This window comes from Petromyzon marinus, chromosome 11 (assembly GCF_048934315.1).
Source record: "Petromyzon marinus isolate PM22_M1 ecotype Great Lakes invasive population chromosome 11, UKy_Petmar_22M1.pri1.0, whole genome shotgun sequence".
Taxonomy (NCBI): Eukaryota; Metazoa; Chordata; class Hyperoartia; order Petromyzontiformes; family Petromyzontidae; genus Petromyzon; species Petromyzon marinus.
In genome coordinates this window covers 4,156,146-4,168,978 of record NC_133677.1, presented here as the reverse complement: position 1 = coordinate 4,168,978, position 12,833 = coordinate 4,156,146, and the positions used below count along the sequence as shown (strand labels likewise).

Here is a 12,833-nt window from a genome sequence, read left to right as displayed (position 1 = left end):
GTCCACTGAACAATTGTTAATCACTCCGAACGTTATTCTTGGTTATTTGTTTGTGGTTGGTAGTGCTTCTTCCGGTTGCTCGAGCCAATTTACCATGTGACATTGGAGCAACTAAAACTATGTCTTACAAATGATTCAACTTTTATTTCATTGAGATGTTACATTTTACAATTGGTTATCGTGTGACTGCTGTACAATCTCAACGCAATGTTTATGATCCATATTCAAATAATGATGTACAGCCCTTTGTCAATCCACTGCTGGATGAAAGCCTTACCATTCAATGTCTTGACAAAGACGGTCCACTGCATCACGCACTTTCAGATGCGCTTCTGCGGCCGTCTGGAACGCTCTTCCTTTTGATATTAGGAAGCCACTGGAGCTTTGCACTTTTGAATGTAGATTGAAAACTAATTTCTTTCTTGAATGTATTTTTGTTTTAGTTCGTTGTCGTTCCTCCGCACCTCCGATAAGCACGGTTGGCTACGTATAGTGCGAAAGAAGTTCAACATACATACATACATGGAGGGTTTGGGCATAGTTTACCATGCTGGTTGTGAAGGTTGGTGAAGGGGAGGGCAACAGAACCATAATGTTCCGTATCATTCTTCCTTAAATGCAGAATGTTTGAGCTTACATTAAAAAAAATGCACAACCATAGACATTAATGCCCGTTCATACAAAACCGAAAACGGCTTTAATCATTGCCATCATTAGGCGAGGGCCGCCATCTGCTGGTTAAAACTAAAAATGCATTTGCTATTAAATGTCGTGCTTGTAAATGTCTCAGACAAATATATACTTATGTATTTATAAGGTTCATAGCACATTCACAGAATCGCATGTATGAATCAACGCTTTTTTTCAATGTAATCAAATCATATTGGTATATTTAGGCAATATAGTGAACAGAATTGTAAATCAGATCGAATAGAGATACCAATGAGATGCCGAAACATTTACACTATTTCTTGAATTGAATCGTCGTTCTGAATCGACGATTCAGTCACATCCCAAGCATCTACAGGAATTTCGGGGAAATGCTTTATGGCACCGACTTATATTTCCATTCAGTAAATAAGCGGAGTCTTCGTTTTACAAAAAATGTACTCTGGCAGGTGCGGCATTGTGCTGAAAGTTGCACATACCCAAAATATCAACATTGCAGACAGGCGAGAGCAGTGTTCTTCACTCATTTGCAGAGGGGAGTCACTGTCGCTGATAAGACATCATCAGTATGAGAGCTGCCACACATTTGTATCCATTGGGATTTGACAGCAATCATGGGGAGGTTTGTCACATTGGTGCATTGTTGGGGGCCGCACTAAAGGCCACCAGGGACTGCCAGTAGCCCGCGGGCCTTGCAATGAAGAACAGTGGGCTATAGTAATTATGAAACAATAATAGGTTATATAATCAGATAATCGACAATGCGGCTAATCTGTAGGTCTGGATAACGCCTCCTAGATTATCAAAAGGTATCTTAGGATCGGTAGTTTGTAAAGGTCAAATTTGTCAAATATACAGGACAGGATATATGTATTTTTGCCTTTCACCCAAAAAATTTAGCTAATGTGGATTACTGGCCTGACACTGCTTGTCCACTTTAGCATTTATAATAGTTCAGAACTTGAGCTCTGTGTGTGTGGTCAGGGGGAGCCATTTAATCTCAACAGGCTCCAAGAGCAGTGTTAGCTATTCCTGTTTTTTGATATTACAATCAAGGGGTCAAAATTCGGATATGGCGAACGACAAATATGAAGTCAGTAACCACACAAAAATAAACATTTTATTAACATTTCAAGCTTTTTTCACAATTCAGCGTTTACATAAACGAGTTACACCAGGAACAATTGAATACAATTACAAAACGTTCCAACTTCACACCGATGGAAACGTTGAAACTTTAGAAAAATTATATCTACAGTATGTACTTTTTCAAACTTACGGGGCCAAACCAATATTCATTACAAAAGTCATAATCATACCCAACATCCTGATGCAGATTATAGGTTACAATTACGATTTGGTTGTACGCAGAGTGAAATTCAGAGGGTTCTTGCTCCTCAAACACGCAAACTAATAAATCAAAAACATTCATGAAGGCACGTGTGGAAAAAAGCCCCCGTCTCTCAAGTTAAAGTAACTATTGTGCATTTTATAATTTGGTTACAATATATTTTGCTCGAGTACACAACATCTTAATGATTGGAAAGTACAATGTCACGTATTCGTTCATCACGTAGCCACCCTGTGCACGCCCAGTGCAGTATGTCCACACTTTAACTGTCATTCGCTATAGATGTTCAACAAATCTTTACCTTTTCATATATACAGGAATGAATTCTTAACCTTGCCTACCTTTGCGTACGTCTAGAGTATAGATAGGAAAGCATTTACCCATGTTCAGACAATTTTCACTTTTTTGTCCACTAACCTATTTGCGTATGTTGTAAAGTGCTATTTTCTTGAGATGTTCATCAAATTCAACCTTTTCACATATTCGCCTAGACCTCAGGCCCCCGCGAGTGGGGTACATGTGATGTTGCCATGTACTGTGACTGTTTCCGTTGTGTGTACGAGTGATTAAAACAATGTTTGGGTCAATGGCATTCACCAAAAATGAAAATATCCCATGATGGCAGTGGCCATTTCTGAATGATTTTAGAACGAAGTCATCCTCTAGGGAACGACGGTAGCCACAATAATGTCTTAATGAATCAATAAAAAGTTAACCTATCATTGTCAGCTGAACCCTATAACCAACTTCAACTTTTTTAGTATATGTTTGCAAGCCAGAAAAACCAATCCCGATGGTAGATTGCACTATCATCTACACAACGATGCATAATTGATCATCTCCGTACCACGCTGAAATTGTTCTTCACATTGATAAAAGAAAAAAAATAACAGCTCTATGTTAATCCACTTCTGGATTCAGGCCTCTCCACACTGTCATGTGGGTTCTTGACCTAACTTCACCACACTGGTCCGTGTAGGTTTGTAGGGTGGCCCAGGAACAGTTCTGATATCACCCACCACTGAGCCGTGTCTGTGAATCTCAAGTCAGTGGGTTATTTATTTATTTAAAATATTGAACCTGGAAAGTCCCTCGAGATGTAACATCTTATTTGCGAGGGTGACAAGTGACACATTACACAGCGAGGGGTGAAGTGTCCCTTGTAGGTTCACGAGCAGGGGGGTTCTCGCCTTTAAGCAGGACTGGGCAGGTTAGTAGTGTATAGTATGCTAACTACTGTGCCACTGCTCCATCTCCACCTTGTGATACCACTAAGGCTATTTATCAGCATGGCGAGTAGCAGCAAGCCTTCTTGGATATTTTGTTTCTGAATCTACCAACATCATGCTCCCCACAAGCAATGCAACAACCCGTTCAGAATGGCCACAATTGTGTGTAAAGCAGAACATTTAGTTGGCAAAGGGTGGTGGCCTTTTCAAACAAGTTTTCTGTATCCCCGTTTCACGTGTTTTGGTGAATTCCTGCCGCGAATTGTAACAAGACAATATGTGGTAGGCTAGTATTGATTGTGTGAGGCTGTGTTGATCCAGCATGCAGAACGCTTCTATTGTTTATATCCACGTGTGTTTTATTGTGTTTTCAAGTCCTCATTGAGCAAGTATCTGCTGTAATATTCACATTGCATCTCCATTAGGCTGGGGGGCATCTGGTGGGGGTCTGAGCCCAGCATCATATTCTGCCGTGTCGACGTTGTTGCTGCTTTCCTCTGCCCCGAGTTTGCGGTGGCACATGGGGCAAGTGTCCTGCACATAGAACCACTTGCGCAGGCAACTGGGGTGGTACATGTGGCCGCAAGGAGTCAATACTGCCACCTTCATGTCCTGAAGATAAAACAAAATTAAAAACAATAGTTAAGCAAGGAGTAGTATGACATTTTTTTTTTAAATTAAAAAAAAAGCAATTAACACCTATCTGAATATTTTTTGTGCGAACGCTAACATTTTAATTTAGCAACAGAAAATGAAGTGGATTAAAATGAAACAGGAGACAAATTTTGTTGCACAACACAATGTGAGCCATGTATCGTACAAACATTTTCTAAAATGTACAATACCGATCACACAAACCTTGAACATTAAAATTAATCTCATATGGCATGTATAGATTCTGAGCCTTGGACATAAAACAGATTCTAATAGTCACTGTAATGTAACTACAAATTGTCTTGCTTTCACCAGCTCAGTCTCGGTTTACAAAAGCTATCCCGGTATCCATAAAAATCTGTTAAAATCTGGATTTCGTCCCATTATAACATTTTCTGGCATCGTGCATGATCATATGAACCAAGGGTGGGGCTACCGGAGTAGTGGACAGTGTTGGCAGAGGAGGTTGGCCTGTGAGCAGTAGGTGGGTCAACATAAAAAAAATTGCAAAGGCCTCTCACTGTGGGCAGGGCTAGCGATTGAGTGGGCGTGACTTTGGAAAAGTGGGCAAGGTTGAAGATGAAGAATGGAGGTGCTACCCCAGTTCACCACGTGTCCCGGCTGAGCCATCTCAACGTTTGGCAGCTTTAAACGTCTCACAGCTCAAAGGAGTGGAATGAAAACTTTAGGTGATCCAGTACATTTGCTTGGCTCGTTTCCAATGTTTTGGCGTATGCACACACCTGGTAACAGACTGGGCACACGTCTCCATGTTGCGCCAACAGTTGCGGCGAGGCCCTCTGCATGGCAGCCACGCGGGATCCAGCCATGCGCCGCAGCTTCAGGCTGCGCCAGCCGGCATGTGCGCGCTGCCACAGGTTGTAGTAGGCGTAGGCGAGCACCACAGTCACGCCGGACCAGCTCCATCCACCGCCCGTCCACTCGAGCAGGCTGAACACCACGAGCCCCAGGGATGCCAAAAACTCCAGGCCGCGGCAAAACCCCTGAAGGCATGGGTGATGACAGCTAAGGTCAAGAGATCGTCATCATGGCTGTTGCCATTGATGCTGCTACACCTCACCATCGCTCCCTTCCTTCCATTAGATCTTGTAGTTTGTTGTAATGTTGACACTTGGCATTTAAGGACTGCTCTTACAGTATGTCACCATCTGGCTATGTCTCTCCCTTTGTTTCTGAACTCTGGGTGCCCATTGTAATGCATGTAATTGAACCTGCTTTCGTCTATCCTACACATTTGTCCCATACAATGTGACCTCTTTTTTATAGAATATATCTAACAACAATCTGTTTGTTTGTTCAATTAATAACTTTCAAGTTGCTTACCCTATCAATTAAATTGGCAATACTCACACATTCGTGCCAGCCTGTTATATAAAACACAGCATACATATTCTTACATTTTTTATGCATTCCTGCCATTGTCTTAACAGTTAAAATGTACTATTATACAAAACCTATGTAAAATATTGAAAAGTACGGTGGGCATGTGTGCAAATGTATCTTTAATGTTTTAAACTGTACACTTAAAATATTCAAACATGCGAAAAATTCAGTAAGCTCTTTGAGATTTCCATCTAATTCAATGATAGAACACATGTCATAATATAAGTTATAATTAAGAAAAACGTATTATCCTTACCTGCAGGTAATAGACAACATCGTCCATGAATTCGGGAGGCCAGTCACGCTGCTCTTCAAAGGAGAAGAGTAAGTAGATAACGATACTACTCATTGCCTGTAAACAGAAAACACAAAGCGGTCACACTCCCTCAGAATGGACACCACAACCTGCTGTTTTGTAAGCAACTCGTGTAATTGTGCTAAAAAAGTGTCCAATAACGGCCTAAAATACATTTCTGCTTAAGGTTGATGGAATTGTGGGATCCAATTTATAATGCGAAAGCTTGTCAAGGGCACAACTGAACCATGCGTTGTTTGGTGCGTATCCATGCCTGGAGCGCCGTTAACACAGTGCTTGATATAAGGATGAGCCAGGAATCCATTGGGAGAAGCAGGTTGATCCTCCACATCAGGAACATCGGGAAGAGGCACAGGAACAAGCACATGCTCAACGCACGGAAGTGTTTCCACCGATTCCTGCCAGATCACAAAAGATCAGATTGTAAGTGCAGTGCTATGCTGTTTGAATTTGCACTTTAGGTTAATATACAACAGCGTTGAAAAATAACGGATAGTAACATATTAATTGCACCAGTATTCAAACATGAGACGAAAAAATCTAAATATATACAGACACCGTCAACTAGCTACACTTGAGAATCTAGTTTAATTAGAAAGCTTCCTGGATTCAATCTCGGGACCTCAGCAATGCCAGCCCAATGCTCTGACGTCTGAGCCACCCAGCCACCTCTAACAATCGATTTGAATCATTGAATTGATGCATCAATATCTTCCTATAACACACCTTATATTTTATTATTTAAAAAACACGTCTGTTTTCACAACCACCAAAACGCAGAACCAATATGAATCACCAAACGATAATTAACATGATCAGTAATTATCGTGCTTTGATAACAACTGAAGTTTAAATTACTTATCACGTGCAGCAGCCAAGTTGAGCAGAACAGGTTCAGAGATTTCGAGTGCAGATTGCAGGGTGGAGGCCAGCACAACGAAGAGGATGATGCTGAGGAGGAAAGCTCGATGCACGAGCTGCAGCTCCAGTAGCCCCGTACACATCGCCATCATCAGAAACATCACGCCTTCCGAAATTCCCCTGCGTGAAGCACATCAAGAGACACAGCATTCTTGAGGTGGCTGGGTGGTTCACTGGTCAGGGCGATTCAAAAGATAAAATCTATGTTTAAACCAGGTGAGAGCCCACGGAGACTAGAAGTCTTTTTTTTTCAAGGCCTCTTCGAAACCGAGGCCTGGGGAAAACCACCCCAACCGCCTCCAGTCTCTATGGCAGTGTTATTATTTTCAAGACCCGCAGGCCACTGGCGAGCCTTGGTGGCCTTTAGTGCAGCCCCTGACGCGCGCCCCCGACAATACATAAATGTGAAAACACCCCATCGTGCTGTCAAACCAAACAGTTTCAAATGTGTGGCGGCCCTCACACTGATGTCTTATCGGCGAAAGTGACCCCCTCCAAAAACTGTGACCCCCTCCAAAAACTATGGCCCCGAGGACCAGTTCAGGTGTCACTCGCCAATGGTGTTAACCATGGACGGGAATAAAACTCTGGTTGCTAGATTTCATAGTGTGGTGCAATAACCACTGTATCATCACTCTGCCCTCTACAAGAGACATTTTATTTACATCAACTTCTAATTACAAAAAGCTCAACGTGTACATCAATAACACTGGCTTTAAAGGACAATGCGAATGTTTGAGTAATGGCCCTTCTTCATAGTACATAAAATAATTTAATATGCGATGATAAAGGGCCATACAATTATTTTATGCGCTATGAAGTAGGGCCATTGCCCAAAACGTCATCTCTTATATTTTTATATCGATTTTCTTTTTAAGGCAGTGTTATTGATGAACATGTTGCGCTTTTTGTTATTTGTGCTTGTGCACCACTGTCAATGCAGTATTACCAAAATATTTTCACGTCAAAATATGTTCAATAACTAAATGACAACAAAGTTTTGCCAATTTGTAATGAGTATGTCATGTGTTCAGTGCAAGTAAGCATCTTACCGGTAAACGGCGTCTTGTTGTAGAAGCACAGAGAAACCGTGCAGGTAAAGTCTGCATAGGGACAGCAAAGATTGGGCTACGTGGGACACCACAGATGTCAGGCCCAGCAGGAGGTATGGGCTACCGCAGCACTTGGCTACACTGCAATATTAAACAAACAACAACGAATGAAGAGTCATTGATAATAACAATGTGTGGAAGAATATAAGGGTTAAGTAAAAACGTATTGCTCTACTTGCCATAAGAATAACACTTTAATAACAATTTAGGGATAATAATTCCAGGTTGTGGGCTCGCGGTGGATAAATACACAGTACATGCCTCAATAAGTATAATATTTAATAGCCCTTTGACAATCCACTGCTGGAAGAAGGCAGCCCCAAGCTTTGTTGCTCATGGGGGCTGTTTGTTTGTTGGTTAGTACAGGTTGGTAAATGGCGGGGATGCCCAGATTCAGCCGTGAAATCACTCGCTACCATTGTTAACAAGAGCTGTGAAACAAATTCGGGGAGTCGGGTTCATAGCACAATGCACAAACCACTGAGCCACCATGGATGAAACTATTTATAGGACAATTGGCTTTATGAAAGTGAAGATAGCGGATGCTGCAATGCACTACGTCAAACATATAATGGACATATCGGATGTAAGAAAACCAACGTGACTAATATTGGATGTCCTCGGCTTTGTGAGTTCACCTGGTGAGTATAAGCACCAGGTTGTCCTCCTTAGAGTCCAATGGTGGCAGCGAAGTCTGAGTCATGAACTGGACCAGCCAGAAGGTCAGAAAAAGCGAGGGTACGGACAGCTGTTGCCACATGAAGATCAGTAGTGTGACAATGCCTTCAGCAGCCATCAACTACATGCACAGAAAATGTGGGAAATACAATGCAACCAGTCAATGAAATATTATATGAATAATATAATATATGCAGTGATATGTATTGTTTGTTTAAAAAAGTGGTATATGCTGCTGAATATCAGGTAAATATGTAAATTTCAGCACTTCATTATCAATAAAGTACAATGTGAAGCTGGGATAGAGATAATATAGAGAGAATATAATTTCCAAGCATAATTCAAGATGATCTTTGACCATTACTCTTTACTGTGCATGTTTATTGTGATGTGGAAGGACCTTGTACTTTGTTATTGTCCCTCAACAAACATTACAACTGACTGCATGAATGTGTCCAAGTGCCAAATGTCATAGTTGTGCAAAAGCCATATCTGACTTTACGCACGAACACTTTTTTACGTGATATTTTTCATAATTTTGTCTAATTGTGTCATGAGCGTCATGTCATTAAATCAAGAATACATATGTAAATCTCACAGAGCAGTGCTCCTGGTGAATCAGAGAATGTCGCTCAAAATACATTTTCAAGAACAGCTCAAAAATACTTCAAGTAATATTTTTTTCTTTATACAGTAGGAAGCATACTTTCCCAAAAGCTCTGTTGTGATATAGTCAGATGACAAATTCATATTTTAGTTTTTATTCTCAGAGATATCATATAGATAAACCACATGCTGTCATTTTGTGACCAGGCTGATGCCATCAACGCGTTACACTTGAGAACCTCGTGTTTAAAATGCTGGACTTAGGGTAGTTTTAAAATTATTAAGACTAACCTGGCGTCCCTCTGCCCACGCTTGCCGCAGCAGGTAGTAAGGCAGGTAGATATTTGATAATGCGGCATACATCACTTGAATAACACTGAGGGTGATTGCAAACCGCTGTAGCAGAGGAAGAACAGAGCTAGGAAGGCCACAGAGGACCCCAATAAGGGGAAGGGAGGAGCCCATGAAACGCCAAACTTTCCGGGTCTTGAGGCAGCAGGCACAAAGCACTTCCACCAAAACCTGGGCTGAAAAAAACACATATCGCTCAATTAACTGGAGAAAATAGCACATTAGAACGTGCACACAACGTACATTATTTGGAATATTTTGCCGGAACTACTTCTTACCTAATATAGCTCCAATTAGATGAATGAATAAATTGTGGTTGGCATAAACAGACTCTTCTGATGTAAGTGAAAAGTCAATATAACTTCTGGAGAGAAAAAAAAACACAAGAAAGCAAATTATTGAAATAACATTTTTGTTTTTGTTTTTATCAGACAAGTATTTATCAATGTGAAATAACTCCCAATGTCAAGATAAATACTCCAATGTTCAAAATGCATTTGTGTGTCTTACCTTGCAATAATGTGTGTGCTGGCCAGTAGAAAGCCAGCCATAAGGTGCAGGTAGAGCGATGTGAGCCTCCCAATGGGCAACAACAGCACCGCAAATCCAAGAATATGGCCTGTGATCACATGTAAATTATTTACAATAGCATGGGAATTGATAAACAGAATGTTCAAGGCTCTAGCTTGGTCTATACAGTATATGATCTGATAGCTCTGTTGGTGTGCATTCTGGTATAGCAGCTCAAAACTAAAGTGTGCGTGAACATTTAGATTTTTTACATCCAAACCAAATCATGAGATCAATGTAATGATTGTAGTTTCTCATAACGATCTGTCATGACACTTCAAATTGTACAGTGAATATTGGCCATGTAGAATAAAACACCTTACGAGAACGTAGGTCCCCCGTAGTGTGCGTGGGTGGGGACCCCCCTAATGGAACATCTTCGCCGGTTAGAAACATTTAGGCTAGCCTGCCTACGATACATCCTGGGTTTAACCAGACTGGAGTGTGTGAGGAGCTCACAAATCCTTGAAAGATCTGGGCAAGGTCCCATCGGTGAGCTCCTCCGGCAGGCAAGGCTGCGCTGGCTGGGTCATGTAGCCCGCATGCCCAGCCACCACATGCCGAAACAGCTTTTGTTCGGCCGGATCGAGGGGGCTAAACGGGCGCGGCATGGGCTAGAGAAGAGATGGAGTGATGTGGTACAGGAGGACGTGGAGCTGAGTGGACTTGCCGATGACTGATACCAGCGGTGTCAAGATCGGCCTCTGTGGAGGAGGCTCGTGAAGGACGCTACTGAGCAGTTGGAGGTAGTCGCCCTCCAACAACGGAGGGCGGAGGAGCGACGCTCACAACAACGAGCGGAGCGCCGGGTGGCTAAAGCACAGCAGGTTGGCACAGTAGGGGGCACAGGTGGTGCATCAGCCAATCATCTCAGTCATCTTAGTCAGTCGACCCGGGGCACTTGGGTCTGCCCCGTGACCTCCTGCCAGCGGGCGTTCGACACTTCACGTGGACTCAAGGTGCACATGGCCTGGCACAAGCGTCGTGGTGACGTCACCGCCACTTAGTGGCGAATGGCGGGTGGGGAGCGGTGGCGCAGCCATTTGCGCACTGCACTGAATACAGCAACCTGAGTTTGATTGCTGGCCATAGGTGAGACGAGTTGCAAGTGATGGTGATATCTGAACTGGTTCTGGGACGTCTTCCTCATACACCAAACCCACACTGACCAGCTCTGACCAGCGTGAAACATAAAACTACGACTGATACAGCACGGTTGACTACGTATGGTGTGAAAAAGAAGTTCAACATACAGTACATGCACTATCCAGCATTGAACTGACAAAATGTTAAATTTTTGTTAAAAAAATTCAGTGTCTCATTAAAACGTTACACTGTGCTGTGTAAATGACAGAGTGCGGGCTCGCACCGAGGAAGAACGCATTCCATACTGCAAACTTGTACTTGAAGAGCATGCCGTCACTGTTGGTGTGCAGCCGTGACACCAGCGTGCTCACGTCCCACGTGTAGAGAGCATCCAGGAGGACCAGGGCGGGCACTCGAAGGGCGACGTTCACGGCCGCTTCCAAGCGGTCAGACCAGGCCATTACCAGCCTCTTATGTCGACCGCAAATACTGTGAAAAGTTGAGAGAGCAAGGACGGTTGGTGTGACAAAAAACACATTACCAGTCATTATGACGACCACAACATTGAGGATAGGTGGAGGTGGGTGACAGGTGGAATAAGCCACACCGGTCCTGATGGAAACCACAATACTGGGGACAATTGGAGGTAGGTGGTGGGGGGGTTGAACATATGCACGTCTTGTGCTGAACAGGCCCTTGTCTTTGCGGTGTGCTCTTTGCCTAAAACGTCTGGCAAACCGACGGCATTTATTTAACAGGGTACACTACCTATGAGACACACACAGTCAAAACTGGTCAATAGTTTGTCTGCTTAAAGTCACGCTCGAAAAGCAATGGCCTGAAAGGCCTCAAGCATCATTGACTCGAAACATGTTTGACATGTGGAAATGACATTTTCCTTTATGCTGTACTTACTGTATATAAAAAAGCAGTCGAACAATTAGAAACGCAGCTTGTTTGAATCGTCATTTAAAGGCGTTCATTATCCTGTCGTATAAATATTTTCCGAGTGCGAAAACGAGGCTTGAGCTGGCTCTACGTTAAAGCAAAAGTGGCGTCCTTAAAAAATGCAAGTCCCGTATCTGACTGAAACATTAGGATGGCGACAAACGTTACCCATATGCATGTTGCAGAACACACATGACGCAGCATGCAATTATTCACAAAACACTCGACCACGTTTTAAGAGTCTGGTAAAGAGGTGACGGTCTTGGCAATTTCACTTGCCGTGTGACCCTAGTTGAGAATGCAACTACAGTACGATTACTGCAATCGGGTTGCATAGTAGGCCTCTAAATAATGCCCACCGGTTCCCAGACTTTGCTTAGCAATAACCCGTTAATGATGTGCTATAATTAACATATAGCACATGAAGGTCGCTCAATCGCTCCCCTTCCCACTCCCCAAATTGCTATTTTAAAACGCAGTGTGTCTACTAAACAAAACAAACAAAACCTCCCACCGCAAACACGGGAAGAGCTGTGTGACCAGGCCGCTTTTAAAAGGTCCGCACGGACTGGTTCACGATCCCGCTGTGCCGCACTGCCAACCTCCGTGGGAGGGGGGGGGGTCTGTCGGGCAGCTCCTGCCGTGCACCAAGAGTCTTGATGGGCGAGTCCACCATCGCCCCCCCCCCCAACGCTTCGTTACAATCGCCGCGTTACGACAGCGGACGAGGGAAGTGTGACGCGGCGGCGGGGGGGGGGAACGACGGCCCCTGGTTTAATGTTTGATTTTGAGCGCGCACTACAAATGCGTGTTGGGGCGTACTCAAGAAGAAGAAGCTCCCGTAACAATAAAATCAGAAGCAGAAGGTTAAAAAAAAACACGAGACACGTAGCGACGGCGGCGCTACCGCTTTCCGATTGTGCCTCGTTTGTCCTTCC

At 43.3% G+C, this 12,833-nt stretch overlaps 1 protein-coding gene across 3 annotated transcripts; it reads right to left on the bottom strand.

Moving 5' to 3' along the window:
- Positions 1 to 1,771: 1,771 nt before the first annotated feature.
- On the bottom strand, positions 1,772 to 12,827 carry LOC116941323 (RING finger protein 145-like). Of its 3 annotated transcripts, none has more exons than XM_032952281.2 (12): positions 12,498 to 12,827; positions 11,231 to 11,436; positions 9,802 to 9,910; positions 9,570 to 9,655; positions 9,232 to 9,467; positions 8,295 to 8,455; positions 7,597 to 7,737; positions 6,482 to 6,664; positions 5,877 to 6,021; positions 5,564 to 5,659; positions 4,647 to 4,907; positions 1,772 to 3,861 (listed from the first exon to the last, which is right to left on the bottom strand). In XM_032952281.2, the coding sequence occupies exons 1-12, from the start codon at positions 12,569 to 12,571 to the stop codon at positions 3,655 to 3,657; spliced, it is 1,905 nt and encodes a 634-aa protein (XP_032808172.2). In that variant the 5' UTR covers positions 12,572 to 12,827; the 3' UTR covers positions 1,772 to 3,654. The 3 variants fall into 3 exon arrangements, with proteins under 3 accessions (XP_032808172.2, XP_032808175.1, XP_032808174.1); XM_032952284.2 differs by having other exon boundaries at positions 11,863 to 12,825; XM_032952283.2 differs by having other exon boundaries at positions 12,410 to 12,825.
- Between the last annotated feature and the right edge of the window lie 6 nt (positions 12,828 to 12,833).

Excerpts from the sequence above, each read along its gene's own strand:
- LOC116941323 (XM_032952281.2), bottom strand. The coding sequence starts at position 12,571 with ATGGTGGACTCGCCCATCAAGACTCTTGGTGCACGGCAGGAGCTGCCC. Across the intron at positions 8,456-9,231 it reads CGTGGGCAGAGGGACGCCAG|TTGATGGCTGCTGAAGGCAT; the intron begins GTTAGTCTTAAT and ends CTGTGCATGTAG. Across the intron at positions 7,738-8,294 it reads CTGGTGCTTATACTCACCAG|TGTAGCCAAGTGCTGCGGTA; the intron begins GTGAACTCACAA and ends TTAATATTGCAG.